Genomic DNA, 16,180 nt, shown 5'->3' on the forward strand with positions numbered 1-16,180 from the left:
AAGCAAAGGATAACAATTTGCTGCCTCCAAGTTACTATTTCTAACCACCCAGCACGAATCCTGGATTCCATTTAAAAAAACTAAAAGATATTCTACCTCAACATGTTATAAAGGTTAAGTTTATGCATCTCATGCAATGTCTGCTCTTACTCTTCCTACAAGCAATAAATAATAGATGTCTTGGTGCCGCCTAGATGTTTTTAATTTGCTAACATGGTATTTAATGCAATCAAAGCAAAAGTATATTAACTGAAGTTAATGTACCTTATCTTCTTTTAGCCATTTCTCCAAAAGCTGTTTCCGCCCTTGCTGGAGTACAGGCCTACACAGTTCTAAGGACTCAAATTTGTTTAGCTGGCCTTGGTCCAAAAGGATTCCAAAGTACTGAAGTAGAGGAGAAGTCTGACCTGGCTGGGCTGGGACACTCTGGAACCGACGGATAGTGTCTGGGGTACGAAGGATTCCCTTTAAGAAACAGAAATGATAAAGACTCCTTTTAAAGATGATCCAACATCCACTAATTCCATAGTTCAGGTCAGTCTTAAAAGTGTGATGCCTGTCTACTAACACAAAATTTCAAATCTTCAATATACTGAATAATAAAGAGTCAGTCAACATCTGTCACATGCCTGGTTCAATGCGATAAAGGTTACTCAGAATCAGAAATATACCAACCTAATTATAGCGTCAATGTGTAAGAGAATAAAATAGCTAGAGCTAGCTATTAGTCTAGGTCCCCATTCTGTAATATAAATGCAAATTTCTTAATATGGATCAGAATTTAAGTTGTTAATTCAGTCCACCATAGTACAAAGGTGATGAGAACTCAGATCCATTGCAGACAACTCTTTTTACCATAAATTTAACAGGATCTATTCAATCTTCAACTTTGGAAAAAAACATTAGGATGACCAGTGTATCCTGTGGATCTGTCTCCTGCTTGAACAGTGTTTAGACAGAACGGATCAATGGACGCCCAGTCTTCCAGCCTCTGACCACCCTCCAACCTCTTCTCTAGTCACCACCTTTGGAACCTTCTTCTTAACCATCCTCTGCCTTTGGAAGCAGCCAACACCTTTTTTTGGCTGCTCTTCATTGCTGATAAACTAACTATGCGCTCCAAGATTTATCAAAATTGTTCCATAGAGGCAGAAGCCACTGTTGACTGCCTAATTAACCTTCATCTGAGAGTGTCCCACACTTGCCTCTCTTCTGGGCTTCTATTTCAACTGCAAAAATGTGGTTCTGGAAAGCATGGGCCACTTTTTCCATGAACTGACTGAGAGGCAATGGACACCGAGTGTGTCTTGAAGCTGCAAACCAGCACAGTGCCCATGCCCTCTTCCAGGACACACAAAAGATGTCCCAGGATGAGTGCGGTAAAACCACAGTCCTGGAGAATAATCTGAACCAGGCCCCACTGGCACTGCATGCCCTGGATACTGCCCAGACGCCCATATCTCTGACTTCTTGGACAGCCACTTCCTAGAGGGGGAGTTGAAACTCATTAAGATGGGTGACCACCTGACTAACCTCTGCAGGCTGGCCGGCCCCCAGGCTGAGCTGAGTTCACCCTCTAGCACAACTAGGAGCCTCTGAAGCCCAGTGGCCTCTAAGGTACCCTGTTGGCATTCCCTTAGTGTCAGGGCTTCTGCCTCAGCCTCTCCCTGCAGCTACTAGACAGCTTTTAAATGACTCTAGAGCCCTCCCAAGCTATGAGCCAAATGAGAACAAAGCTTCTCAAAGGGGAAAAAAAGGGTAGCTATAATTGATGAAGTCAAACAGTATTATAACTAAGTAACTAAACATTATTACATCTATGTAAATTATAGCTTGCTAGATCTACATATCCTTCTAAACATCCTGAGTTTTAAAAAACTAACCAAAGCTAGAGCACAGAAAAATAATTAATGAAATCTAAAGTCACTGACAAGTAACTCATATTCTACTACAGCAAAATGCACCATAAAGAGGATTACTTTCTCTGTGCAGAGCTGGTTCCATTTCTAACAGTATTAGAAATGGAGTTTATGAACATAAATCCAAGTATGGCAACTTAATTTGCATAACTATTTACCTTTGGTGCATTAGCAGCCACCTTTGCTGCCTCTGAGTAATTTCCCTGGGCAAAAAGAGCATTAAATTTCCGGGCAAAGAGTTCTTCAGCACCAGCTAAATTGTTACGTACAGCCATTCTCAGAGCCAAATCAGGATTTTGTAGGACATTGGTGATGTAAGGAATTATGTTTTCTTCTTCCACACATACTGATAGAACCTGTAATTTAAAGAGTAATGAATAGCTGCAATGTATTCATTTGAATATCAATGGTACTAAATCTGTTTAGAGTTGATTACTACTGAGTCGCAAATGTATTAAAATTATGACAGCTGCTTTTTGTTGCCGTAATGAATAAATAGGCCAGAACAGAGAGAAATAAGGGGTGCTAACCATTTGGGAGTGCCTAAAATATGGCCATTCTCTAATATAAATAACTCCCTGTCCAAACTCTAATTGCTTTGCTAAGATTCACTCACTCTTAACATGGTTAATCAAAGATTAGGTTCCCATTTAAGCTCTGAAAGACACCTCAAAAGGGAACGCAATCTTGACACCCTACAAAGGCACTGAAGAAGCTGTAAAATCTAAATGAAACCTAAGGATCACCTGGAAGAATTTTAAGGTATATTCCTTTAAACCCTAGGGTTTTGTAATAAGAATTTTTCAGTAGTTTTAAAAATCACATTCCTACAGGCCAGGTAATATATTCAGCGAGGGGAAGGAATCACTGAATCCCACTGTATAATACAAGGTACGCAGTAGGTGTGTTCAGTAAATGTGGAATTGATGAAGAGCACTCTCTAATTGCTTGCATTTGGAAAACAGCCGCCCTTGGTCCTCCTAAAAAGCCACTGCCACAGAAGCTGCCCCAGTTGCTTAAAAGCTGAACTTACCATTAGCTGCCACAGAGAAAGGGAACCCTTCACTACATCCACACCTCTCTCCGACGCCCAAGCTGGTTGCACACCCGAACCTGTAAACTACTTATCTTACCCCCAAGCGTGCTCCTCTTATTATTATAATTTCTTGCCCAGCTGTTTCTCAGCCCCTAGACCACATAAGGAAAGGCACTCATCTTTGTTTAATTGCATTGTTAGCCCTGGACAGTGTTTTAGCAGGAAGTAAACACTTAATACTTGTTAAAGAAATGAAAATGGAAAATTTGTCCCAAAATCAACAAAAATCAAATATAATTTAAGAACTCAATAACCAATTGATAAATAAGTCAACCCTGCTGGCTCTATAATTCCTTTGGAGAGAAATTAAGAAATTTTAAGCACTAGAACTCTTTCATTTCTACAGGTCAGATGCCCTATCCACAAAGCCTTAAGCCATCCTGTATCTGCAATGTGTCATTCTACTCCATATTTAGACATGCCTTTTAAAGGAAGAAATTACTTTCTTTAAAGTCATTTGCATTCCTGACTTCCATCTTTAACTCATGCTTACCTGCCACGAAAAATAAGGAAAATGAATAAATTCAGTTCCAACCACTTTATGAACCTTCCTACTGCTTGCTACCTGAGTCTTCCCCAAACACCAAATCCAAGTTTCATCTTCACCCTACTCTGAGACAGCTCTAGCCCTTGCGGGGCATCTGGTCCTGTCTAAACCTTCCACAGTCAGAAAACATCCCTAGGTACAAACAGCACATAATGTCCTTCATAATTTTTGCTTACAGGGATTTTAAACTTTTGGTTTACAGGATTAATACATAAAAAACACTAGCATGTTTTATTGGTCAATAACCCTCTTGCTTTGGTGGCCTAGCTGGTAATGACACATTTCAAGGACCAAGTATCAAGACCTTTTCGTACGGACCAAATGTCTAACTGTTGTAACAGATTTTAGCAACCAGTACTTCGGACATACAGGGGACAGAGAAGGTTACTGTATCTTCTGAAGTTCTCAGATCTACCAATTTCAGAATTTAAGCTGTAATATCATCTTGATCACTTCTGACTTTTCAACCAATAGAAACCACACACTCATTCCTTTAGGGCAGCTATTTTCAACTGGTGCGCCACAAGAATTTTAAAACATGCAGTACCTGAGTATTTAGTCGGGGACACTGACCTCTTTTCCCTTAGACTGTCAAATTAAAAAATGACAATAGCCAATGCAGCAACAGTCATCTATCTGGTGTCAATAAGCCAAAATTATATTTTTCGGTCAAATTGGCAAAAAAAATTGTATGTTTTGGTATGCTGCACAATTTTAGTAATTAATGTATGTGTGCCATGAGGTAAAAAAGGTTGATAATTGCTGCTTTACAGCGTATGTCCCACTGTAGTAGTTCTGATACAGAGAGCAGAAAAAAACCCCGAAGGCTAAGGTTAAACACCCATTTCCTTACTCAGAGCAGCTGGCCACAGAAAATCGTAGGGGAAGGAGAGGAAAACGAGTTCTCAGAATCAAATCTATGAATATCAAATACATTAGCAAAATTACTTAAGATACTTTATGTATTACCTTAAAAATACCTGCACAGTAATGGAAATAAAAAGGTCTCTCTGGCTTATCAAGTTCATATTATTAAACTGTCATTAAACTAGTTTACCAAAAGGCAATTCATTCTTGATTTTTCCCCAAGAGACAAACATGCAACTGAATTTTTTCCCCAAGAGACAAACATGCTACTAAATTTTTAAAGTTGCTTTTGTGCCAGACATGGACCAGTGTAGAAATACAATTAAACAAAGAAAAGCCCCTTTCCTAATGAAGACTGGTGACTAAAGCAGTCAGGCAGGCATGGAATTCACTGGGAAGTGCTATGCAGAGGGCCGCTGCCTAAGCTGCAGGGACATTAAGCAGAAGCACCTAAGCACACGTAGAGTTGAGGCAGGAGATGGACAGGTAGGGAAGGACTTCTCTAAAGTATATTTGCGTCTTCATATACACGCCATTTCCTGAGAACTAACAGAACAAAGGAGAAAAATCTACTAGTTATTTCCTCCACTTATGGGAAAAATACTAATTCGGGGTGAGGGGACTAAGTCAAAACCAGTAACAGTACTCTTTTTGACATTCTAACCATTTTTTTTCTTTTTAGAAAATAACACATCCCCACAGTAGAAAAATTTAATTACATTAAAATACTAAGGAAACACAGAAAAAACAATCACTTGTTAATGGTGTGAAAATGTTTACCTGTCATGACAAATTCAGACCAGCTAGTGTCTTCCCTAACTGGACAACTTCCCAGGTACCCCCAACAGCTACTCTAACAGATTACCTTCCAACATTAAATATTTAGTACTAAATAGTCAGGAAAAGAGATGTAGGAAAAAATTCTTTTCCTTGTAGTTGAGAATCTATCCTAGAGGTCATAGGAAGAAAACGCCTATAAAAAGCAATACAGTCTGTCAAATGTGACCCTAATAGTTTCTTTGGGAAAAAAGTCACTTCTTTTGGCATAAAGACACATAAACACAATCTAGATGGCTATATGCCAAACAGTTTCTCTCTGAGACAGGGTTAAAGAGGGCCTTTATACCATATGCTTCTTGTATTTTTAAGTATATATTAATTTCTGACACCCAAAGTTATCATTATCTTTTTTAAAAAAGCTAACAGTAGTAAGTGTTACTCTCTCGCTTAATTTAAGTTTCAAGGTTTCCTTACTTGTCCCTTTCTGTTTACTCCAATTATTCCAGCTGTGGCTTCATGAGGTGCAGTAACAAAGATTGTTTCTCCACTGATTCTATTCATGTAGATGCAGGTACCAGTCTCAAGGTCATAGAGGTGGATATAACCATACTTAGTAATCAAGAATACTACATCATGCTTTTCACTGATCTGTATAAAGAAAATCAACACTGAAGTGAAACAATGAACCCACAAACGAAAAATTTAGTTCAATTCCATTTTAGAGATGGTAAAATTCTAGAACACTGACAAGAGGCTTAAATGAGAATGTTTATGGTTTCCATGCTTTGATAGCATATTTAAATATGGCATATCCAAAGTTCTTATATAAAAGACAAGGATATAAGATGTATAACATAAAAAAGAAAAGCAATTTTGAAAAATTAGCACAACTCAGTTTATATATTAGATTATTTATAAAGTTTCACTAACAAACTTTATTTTTAAAAAGGTATTCTTTTAAGCCCCACTTAATTTATATTGACTAAGCAATTGTAGTTTCTGAATTAATTTTTTAAGAGATTTCAAAAGTCCCTTTGTTTTGCTTCAAATACCTGCATTGCAACAGGAAAGTCATTTTGTGCTTCCGGAGGAAAGAAAACATCCACTGCCTTCTTTGGAAAGGGCTGGTTCCCTGAGGGTGGTGTGCCCACTTCGATGATATGTAACTATTCAAAAGAAAATAAAACCCATATAAACCTAGATCTTTTAGTAGTCATCATAGCAGCTTATTTGTAGCTCCCACCTGGAAACAACCAAAATGTCCACAACAGGCTTAATATTCACCATTAATATATTCATATAGGCCCTGCCTGGTGTGATTCAGTTCCTTGGGTGTCCTCCTGCAAATTGAAAGATGGCTGGTTCAGTGCCCAGTAAGGGCACATGTCTGGGTTGCAGGTTCGGTCCTAGGTTGGGGTCCGTACGGGACACAACCAATCAATGTTTCTCTCCCTCTTTCTCCCTCCCTTACCCTCTCTCTAAGTAAATAAAATCTTAAATAAATTTAAAATATATATATATATATTTATTTAAATATATTTCCATGGTAGGTTAATACTCAGGAATAAAAGGAACTACCATGGACTTTACACTAAGTGGAGGAAAAAAGGCCAACCTCAAAAGGTCACATACTATATGATTCTTGAAGTGATAACACTATGGAAATGGAAAGTAATTCAGTAGTTGTCAGGGGTTAGGGATGGTAGGGGCGTAGGTGTGACTATAAAGGAGCAGCATGGGGGAACCCTTGAGGTGACAGAATAGCGTGTATCTTGATTCGACTCGTGATAAAATTAAATAGAATTATACAATTGTACTAATGTTAACTTGTTTTTTCAATATACTATACGTGTACAGATGTAACCACTGAGAGAAACTAGGTAAAGGACACTTTCACTGTCTTTGCAGCTTCCTATGAATGTGTGTTATTTCAAGATAAAAACTATAAAGTCAGTTGAATAGCTGAAACCATCACACCACAATTAGTGGTGTGAAACCATCAACCTGAAAATTAATGGCATAAAATGGCATTTCCCACAGAGGTTCTTTTTCACGGCTTTCCATCATAAGTTAGCATTTCCAAAAAGAGAGCTAACTAAAATTGTGAAATTTTCCTCTGCTGGTGCCTGTGCTCTCGCACAGATGGAAGTATGTTCTAGGCTGAGCTGTCTCTCTGATCACACAGACCTCATAAACCAGCAAGGACATTTTGTTTTAAAATGTCTGACACTGAACATCAGCCAGGCAAGAGAAAGTAAATAATGTCAACAAGAGTATTATATATTTTCCTTACTCATGTCAGGAGTGGACTCAGACAAAAAAATAATTTCATTTTCAAGATACATACCGTGTAAAAGTTATCGGCTCTCACTCTTAATTAAAATGACTACCATACTGAGAAAAATCATGCCTTCTTTCAAAAGCCATGGCAGACTACAAAAACTATAGCACAGCAAATCAAATAGTCTCAAGAACCTATAAACGTGTTTTCAGAGACTATAAAAATGAGTTGTTTTTAACAGTAGGCCTTTTCAATAAATGTTCCAGCCTTATGTCTTAAAGATAATACGTAGTTTCTAACACCTACAATGTGTCTTTATATTATGTCAACTCAGATCTAAATATCAGTGTGTTCAATCCTTGTCATAAATAAGAGGTTGTCAGGATCATACCTTGGTTCAGAGATTCTTACTCTAAAATTTTAGGCAGAATCGTAACTCTATGTTCTCTCCCTCCTGAAAAGCTATAGATTAGCATATTTTAAGGAACCACTGTCTAATTTTTAACTAGCTGCCATGGGAAATATTACGACTTTGGAGAGTATAGTCTGGCAGCGAGAACTGCAGTCAAACGGAGCGGCCAGAGGCAGCAGCGCTGTGTCACCCAGCACTGCAGTCCCAGCAGCAGCAGCAGACTTCTCAGGGCTCTGCGGCAGGTCTCTTGGTGGGGGCTCTGGCTACTTCCCACTTTCCCTGATTCCTCATTTTCAAGCTTGGCTCTAAACATTCCTAGCCATTGTAAACTACCTTTTATGCTTTCAGTAAATTTTCTATAGAACCATAAAATACAAAGAAGTTCTTCAATTTGTCCAGGCGAGTTCAATGTAAAGCCAAGGTTAACAAACTCTAACTTAGGGCAGTATTATTTCAACTGTAGCCCACATTCTATCTAATCACCTAGGCTATTTAAAATGCAGATGATGAGCTTTGCCTAATGAGTCACGCCAATGTACATTTTAGCAACCCTACTGATTCTTCTGCACGGAAGGCTGAAAAACACAGACTTAAGGCCTTGGCAAAGGCCATCAAAATAAGGTCTTACTATGAACAGCTGATACAAAAAAGTTGTTATAGAACATTATTCACTTTAGAAAAGTATCACTACGAGCAGATTTTAAACAAAGCCACCACAAATCTGAATGTTAGAAACAAACAAGGAAGAGAGACTAGGTAACTAATTAGTAGCAGATAACCTGATTAAGGAGCAGAAAGACAAATTCTCACTAAATATTTTCCAACACCAAAACTTACCTTCCCTCCAGCTTGACCCCGCACTGCAAAACAAAATAATGTTGATTCTTCTGAATTTCCTTCCATCTTAAACTGTGCGAAGCTGGCTGCATGTCCTTCAATGGGCTGAGACACTTTCCTGTCTACAGAATACAACTGCATAGCTCCCACCACACGATTTTGCTACAAAAGATCAAAGAGTAAAGTTTGGGGACGCAGTGAACCACTAACTCCCAGATCCATCAACTAGTGAAATAATTAGAATCGCTTTATCATCTTTAACAGTATTTATAATTCTTTGTTAGTCTCTCAATGTAGATTTAATACCTTATTTAAATTTTAGCTCCAAGCATTAATTTACTAAAATGTAACATGTCTCATACACAACCATCCTTTATGCTATCTTAAAAAATATATGCATAGGAACACTCATTCTGCAGTAAATATGCACAATAAACTCCAAATCATTCACACAGGAACTCCATATATCCACTCAACCTGCAAGACCTAAAAACATTTGGTAACAGTACATGCTCTGAAACTATGTCAGTATAAAGACATTTATTTTTAAAAGAGAAAAAAGCTCTTCCAAGTAAGTCAGATTCAACATGACTGAGAACAGAAGACCTAATTTCAAAATAAACTACATTCTGAGCATATTAGTTCTGGAGACCTTTCTTTATTAAAAACTAGAAAAAATGTTACCTGTGCAGATATGCCAGTCAGAAGTAACCACTTTTGCTTTGCATCTGTACGATAATTGATAATCTGGCAACCTGCAAGGCTAGAATGGCGATCAAACATTTTCACTGGTTGAGACTCTCCTTCCATACTCCAATGGTAAACTGCGTTATCCGTGACCAGAGCAACGGTATTCAAAGAGATCCATTTCCAGAAGGTGACATCATCAGTCATGGTATGGGCCTTCATTTTACTTTTCATTTCAATGTTAAATATCTGAAGAGTCTTCCCAGCTAAAAACAAAAATTAAGAATTATGAATCACTAAGAAAACAAAGTTCAGGATAAATTAGTATCTAGCCAGACTTGCTCTGTAACAAGATCTCTTAACTTCCAAGCAAGTGGTTCTATCGGGAAACTATCTGATAGCCAACTACAGAGGTCAAATTGATAGAGCAGCAACCACTGAGAAGACAGCTGAGACACGGGCAAACAACCTACATCTACCTTTGAAGCAAAACTATATTACTTCTATCAAACAGATAGCACAATATCTATAGAATTCTACATCCCAACTAAAAATGAGTCTTGCTTAAGAACAGCTTGCTTAACAATAATGGAAAACAAGGTTGAAATCTAATGATTTATAATTAAGAATATTTCCACATTAACTAAATTACTTGTGGGTGCACAGAACAAAGCAAATCTGATACAAACACATGGGGAAAATGTCTACTTTCACCCCTCATCCAACTAAATCTCGTGGAAACTGCTTTCTGTAAGAGGATCTACTTCGACTCTATCTTGCACCAAGACCACATAAGAGAAGTACATGCTACATTTAATTGGTTTAAGATACAAAGGGAAAGACAGGAAAGGAGATACACAGTGCTGCAGGAAAGGAGAGGGAGACAAAGAAGGACAGTTTCAGATGCTGTTAATATACTGGAGATAGATGCTGTTAATATACAAAGTTCAAGCTTCATCCAATGAAGCAAATATTTAGTAAAGTAGGATGAAGTTTGCCTTGAGTGTTAACAGTTCACTGAATCAGATGCAAAGGCCTGTATGTGTAACTTGAACATCATGGTCCAAAAAGTGACTTGGTTTAAATTAATAGAGCTCAAAGCCCACAGATATCACCAGGCTATCTGATTAAGATTAGTCCTTAGAGATTAAGGAACAACTCCATTCCCGAGCCACAGAGAACCTGGCTCCTGAAGAACAAAATGTCTAAGATAGTCTGGAGGGTGAGGGGAGAGGAGATGGGACAGGACACCAAACACACAGCTTTGTACCATGACCCTTCTTACCACACATGTAAGAACTTCTATAAAACAAAGAATGTTACTCCCATCCCACACAATATGTAAACCACAACCAGACTTGAGCAATTGTGAGAGTTATAGTCCTGTTTATAAAAAGAAATCAAGGAGTTTAAAACTGGCTTCGAAAGGAAGCAGTGTGGTATAGTAAGTCCTCTAGGTTCTATGACTTTAAGAAAACGACAAGTAATGAAACCAATTTTACCACAGGCTGATATAAACAAGTTAAATTCCTATGGCATCTCATCAACCTTACAATCAAATGATGTTATTTGAGGACCTGCTATATTTAGAAATTACTTACTTTCCTTTGCTGCCTTCCCCAATCCCTAGACAGACCTTTTTTTGTCTGTTTTTTTTTTTTTAATGAAAAGGGTTGGAGTATATATATGTGGGGAGGTTTACGGAGGAGGGTAAGGGATGACAGCTTAACTCCTAATGTATATGGGTACATATATGGGCACTAATCTACAATGCTAATATTGTACAATGCTTTGAAAACCTTTTCAATTTATTCTTTTTATACAACAGGACAATAACTAATACAATCTAATTTAAGAAAACTCACCATCTGCACACATAAGAAAGCATTAAGAAATGTGATAAGATAACAACAACATTAAAAATAGAAGAGAATTGAGAAAATTTAAACGATGGCCTTTTAATAGAGGTTAGAGTTGCTAAGCAATTGAATTTAAATTCTTTAAGGAGGCTGAAGGGAGCGTAATACCTTGCATGTATTGTTTAATAGAAGCAAAAAACTTACTGCCACAAAGCATGTGGTTCCAGATAAAAGCTGGATGGATCATCTTTCTTTGAAATGAGATCAACTCTAATTTTAGATATGAAATGGTGACATTTGCTTGAATATGCTTAGCCCTCTCCCTGACCCCCCCCATTTAATCTCCAAGTATTACTACTAAATACAAAATTTAAATCAGAGAAGTCTGTTTAAAAACTTTGGCACTTCCAACAACTCACCCAAAAAAATGTTATCAAATTACTAGGATTTTGAGCTAAAAAGAACTAGAAAACTGCCTAACCTAATCCTCTCATTTTACAAATGAATAAGCAGACCCCCTGCATATTTATAGGTATCATCCAAGATCACCCTGCTAGAGATGAGGTTGGGAGCAGTGTTTTCACACTGTCTAGGTAACACACTATTTCAGTGCTGAGGCTTCATGTACATAGACTTAAGTCACCAATCATTAGCTATGCCGATTAAAAAAAAAAATTATTGAGCCCTGGCTGGTGTAGCTCAGTGGATTGAGAGCGGGCCTGCAAACCAGAAGACCTCGGTTCGATTCCCAGTCAGGGCACGTGCCTGGGTTGCAGGCCAGTTCCCAGCAGGGGACATATGAGAGGCAACCATATATTGATATTTCTTTCCCTCTCTCCTTCCCTTCCCCTCTAAGATAAATAAAAAAATCTTTTAAAAAATTATTGAATTTATTGGGGTAACAACTATGTGATTATGGGTAAGGCCTCAGTTTCCTCATATAAAGATGATAATTGCATTTACGCCATAGAGTTAAAAGTAACCTCCACAGAACTTACATATATGCTCCAGACACTTAAAGTATCTGGTATGTAGTTAAGTGTCCAAAAAGAAAAAGAAAAGCAAAAAAAATAAACAATTAAATCCCTTCTTTAGAGTCGGCCAGTTTGTCACCAAGCCTTCTTAAAGATGTCTCTTTAGCCCTGTCTGGTGGGACTTGGTAGGGCATTGTCCTGCAGACGGAAAGGTTGCAGGTTGGGTCCCCAGTCAGGGTGTGTGCAGGAGGCAACGGATCGATGTTTCTCTCGCTCTCCCTCCCCTTCCCCTTACTCTGGAATCAATAAAAGGGGAAAAAGAAACTTATGTTACTCTGAAGTTCAAAGAAAAAAATTAATATAGGCTCCCAGTCAGTATGAAGTTCTCTGAACTCTGTTTAGTAATAGTTATACAGTTCCCTATTATGACAATTAAAAAGTTAGTCTGAGTAAATGCTGAATAAAAGTACAACAGTTTATAGAAACATGCCAAGCAAAAGTCATGAAAGTAGTTAAAATCAAATTCACTAATAGCTTTAACACTACAGACCTATTTCATCAAACTTAATCAAAATACTAAAAGAGATAGCTCCTAATTACTGTATTTGAATAAATTACACATGGAAAGAGTTTTAAGAAAAAGAAACCCATAATTTTGTATACCTTTCAGTGCAATTACTTTGCTAGCTGGATTCATGATGGCGCTGTCTGCTGAAATTGGTCTTCGAATTGGATTACTGGGGTCATTCATATCAATGATTACCACTTGAGCCTGCTCTCCTACTTTCTCTCTAATGCAGATGAATTTGTCTGACTCCATGGTCAGGGTACTAAAGCCAATGTTTGCTGGGTTTATACCCAGGTTCTGGAGCTGGAGGAAAAACAAACAAACAAACAAACAAACATTAATAAACCATGTTACAAAGTAAATTAGAAAAACCTGATGTTCACATATTATCTTTACTACAAATCCTCATTTAACCATTAATGCTTCAAGGTCAACAGTGAAAACTTCATTATATTGATTTACGTGAGGCAACTGATAGCCAAATAATGGACTTTCTGTTCTTCTAACAACATGGCATCTGTTTTGTTATAATCTTGTACTTATAACTAGATATGTATAACCATGTGGTTATAGCTAGGAGACACAATAGGTAGACACGAAAGTAAAGAGTTATATCTGAAAGCTAGCATTTATTGTTCCAGGGATTTGAGATCATCAATGTTTCTTAGTTTAAAATCTTTGAACTGTCCTCTCTTACCCACTTCCCTTTAACATTGAGAATTATTGGATCTGTTCTCTCTTTCCCCCTTTAACATTTAGTAATTACTTGTTCACTTGCATTTGACTTCAGAAATCTGAAAATTAAGTCACAACATAAAAACTTAAAATTCCACAAAATTCTTAAAGGAACCTGAATTATCAAGAGCAGACAGACAAGTAAACAGTTATAATACTTTGCAAAAAGTGCCAAAACAAAGATATGTAAGAGGGACCTTGTCAAAGAAGACCCACAGCTAAGGGAAATGTGTTCAAGGGAGACTAAAGAACGTTCAACAGAAGAACAGATGCTAAAACCCAGAGATGTGAAAGTATGGTCTGCTAAGGAAACTGTAAGTACTCTGGTAATACTGGGAGATGAACATGGCAATAAATTAAGGTTGTAAAGATTAGCAAGGGCCAGACTGATAAGCTAAACAAACCCCACTAAAAATCCAGAATTTATTTTTTAGGCAAATAAAGCTAACTTAAGGGTTTTATCAAGGAAAATGGTGGAATTAAATTAGCTGTGTATACTTGGAAGATATTCAAGTATTTGCTAAACAAATAAAGAGGATCTAAGTGTGGTAGCTCTTTGAAAATCAATAGTTTAGAACAATAGGCACCTGTGAGAAGGATACCTCCACCAGAGCGGATACCCTGTGTGACCAAATGTAGTATAACAGACTAAGTCCCGATAAAAGGCTTCCTAAAGGCTTTATTAAGCCAGACTATTTTCCCCCTCTAGTAGATAAGAAATTCACGTGGAGAAAAATACAAACGAAAAAATCAAATCTTTATTCTCCTCTTGTCCCTCCCCAGAGTCCACCACCACTGTCACTGCTCACTGTGGATTGGCTAGGCCACGTTAACTGCACTGTCTAAATTCTTTTATCAAACTCTATTGCTAATAATGCTTAATCATAACCAATCTAGGATCTGAATACCATAGAACCTAAGATTAAGAGACTGCATTCTGCTTTCACTTCCCTCCTATACCTCAATGACTATAGATGCTACCAGTTATAATAACTCAATCACTGAACACCAGGGCAAGTAGTTAAGCAATTGTACAAATTATCAACTGCTCCCTTGTTAAAGAACACCACTCAAACTTTGTAACACAGAGTAGATTTTGGCACTGGCCTACAAGTGGCAGGACTTTAGGACTTGACACTTACGCCTAGTTTAGAGTCCAAAAAGCAAGTTACTGCTAATCAGCCAACCGAAAACTCTAACGTGCCCTAGAAGTGCAGGTTACAAATGATACAGAAGTGTTTCCTTTTCCCTCTCCTCCCTTCCTCACCCCTGTTTGGATTAACATGCCTGGGGGGAAAAGCAGACACTACTTTCTTAGTTTTTAGTAAGAAATATTATTTCAGATTCCTCATAATCCAGACAACAAAGGCTCTTCATTCAAGTAAACAATTACTGTATAAATGTATAACCTGGATTATAAATACAAGCACCACCAAGAATTAGCTGGTTCTATATAGACTGCATAAAAGCCAAAATGTCTGGATTTAGTCCCAGTTTTGCTACTTAGTAAGTATAGAGAAATCAGACATCCCTATGTATGTTTCCTCATCTGAAATGATAGGACCTACCCCATAGTTGGGAGGATGTGAAAGGAAATGCCTAGGGCAATGCCTGACGTACAGTAAATTCTCAACAGATACTATTAGAACATACAACACAGCTGAAGACTAGCGCTTTTTTTTTTGTATTTTCATTTTATTATCTGCTTAATTCAGCTGTCCTAAATGGTGGTTGAAACTCTGGGTGTGAATTTATTTTGACTACTGATAATAGATAAGTGGTCACTGGGTGCTTAACTTACTCAGACATTAAAATGTACTCCCCCCCTTTTTTTTCCCAAAAGGAAATTATACCTACAAACTTCAAATTCTGCTCTTTAATTTGCCTAACTAAAGTTAGGTAGAGAGGTAGAGACCGGAATCTCCAATACCATGCAACATGTTAATGCTCAGTAACCCTATGCCATTTTAATCCCTATTAAAATAGAGGCATCACCAACACAACAGCATTACTAAGGCTCTCTAACAAACTTGACAAACGTGTCTCCAACATGCGTTCATTGAGTGAGCAAGCTGGGAAAACTGTTACAAACAGATGGCATAAGGTCAGTACCATCAAAAATTCTCTTCACCCTAAAAAGAAAAGAAGGTAAAACAGAAAGCAGGCAGAGCATTTCTCTCAATTGCAGAAGACCCACACACTCACATTCCTATACTACACCTTTCCAAAACCCAAGTTTCCCACTGTTTCCTAATCTGCCCATGGCCCACAATTCCCGGTCAATATATCCAAATGAACTTTAAGCTCCTCAAGTAAAAGAACTTTCTTAAAGAAAGAAAACCTCTCTACCTATCCTCTTTAATATGCCTAATTAAGGTTACTAAGGCCAGAATCTTCTTACACACAAGAGCATTCCCTTTACTATGTGAATTCTGTTGTAACTACTTTTCAGGACAATTACAGACTAAGAGATTTCTGAAATCTAAGTCCACATTAATATAAATAATTAGAACAAGGAAAAGCTGTTCCTAACTGAAGAACACTAACTTAAAAATGGTTAAAAGCTGATAAAATTCTTAAAAAGTCACTACAAATATTTTATAATCATCACAATAATT

General features: G+C 37.5%; 1 protein-coding gene across 4 annotated transcripts in view; it reads right to left on the reverse strand.

Moving 5' to 3' along the window:
* The window catches only part of CLTC (clathrin heavy chain), a 61,833-nt gene that overhangs the window by 30,198 nt on the left and 15,455 nt on the right, over positions 1-16,180 (reverse strand). For 2 of the 4 annotated variants that reach the window (XM_037070284.1, XM_037070286.1), the window contains exons 2-9: positions 12,923-13,130; positions 11,292-11,294; positions 9,424-9,692; positions 8,740-8,901; positions 6,262-6,375; positions 5,684-5,857; positions 2,078-2,275; positions 265-465 (exon numbers count right to left, since the gene is read on the reverse strand). In XM_037070284.1, the coding sequence (XP_036926179.1) occupies positions 265-465; positions 2,078-2,275; positions 5,684-5,857; positions 6,262-6,375; positions 8,740-8,901; positions 9,424-9,692; positions 11,292-11,294; positions 12,923-13,130 (1,329 nt within the window). The remainder of the gene's footprint in view (positions 1-264; positions 466-2,077; positions 2,276-5,683; positions 5,858-6,261; positions 6,376-8,739; positions 8,902-9,423; positions 9,693-11,291; positions 11,295-12,922; positions 13,131-16,180) is intronic. The other 2 variants (XM_037070285.1, XM_037070287.1) reach the window with 1 other exon arrangement.

The sequence above is a fragment of the Sturnira hondurensis genome, unplaced genomic scaffold (assembly GCF_014824575.4).
Source record: "Sturnira hondurensis isolate 20B ecotype Veracruz unplaced genomic scaffold, ASM1482457v3 Scaffold0018728, whole genome shotgun sequence".
NCBI classification, from domain to species: domain Eukaryota; kingdom Metazoa; phylum Chordata; class Mammalia; order Chiroptera; family Phyllostomidae; genus Sturnira; species Sturnira hondurensis.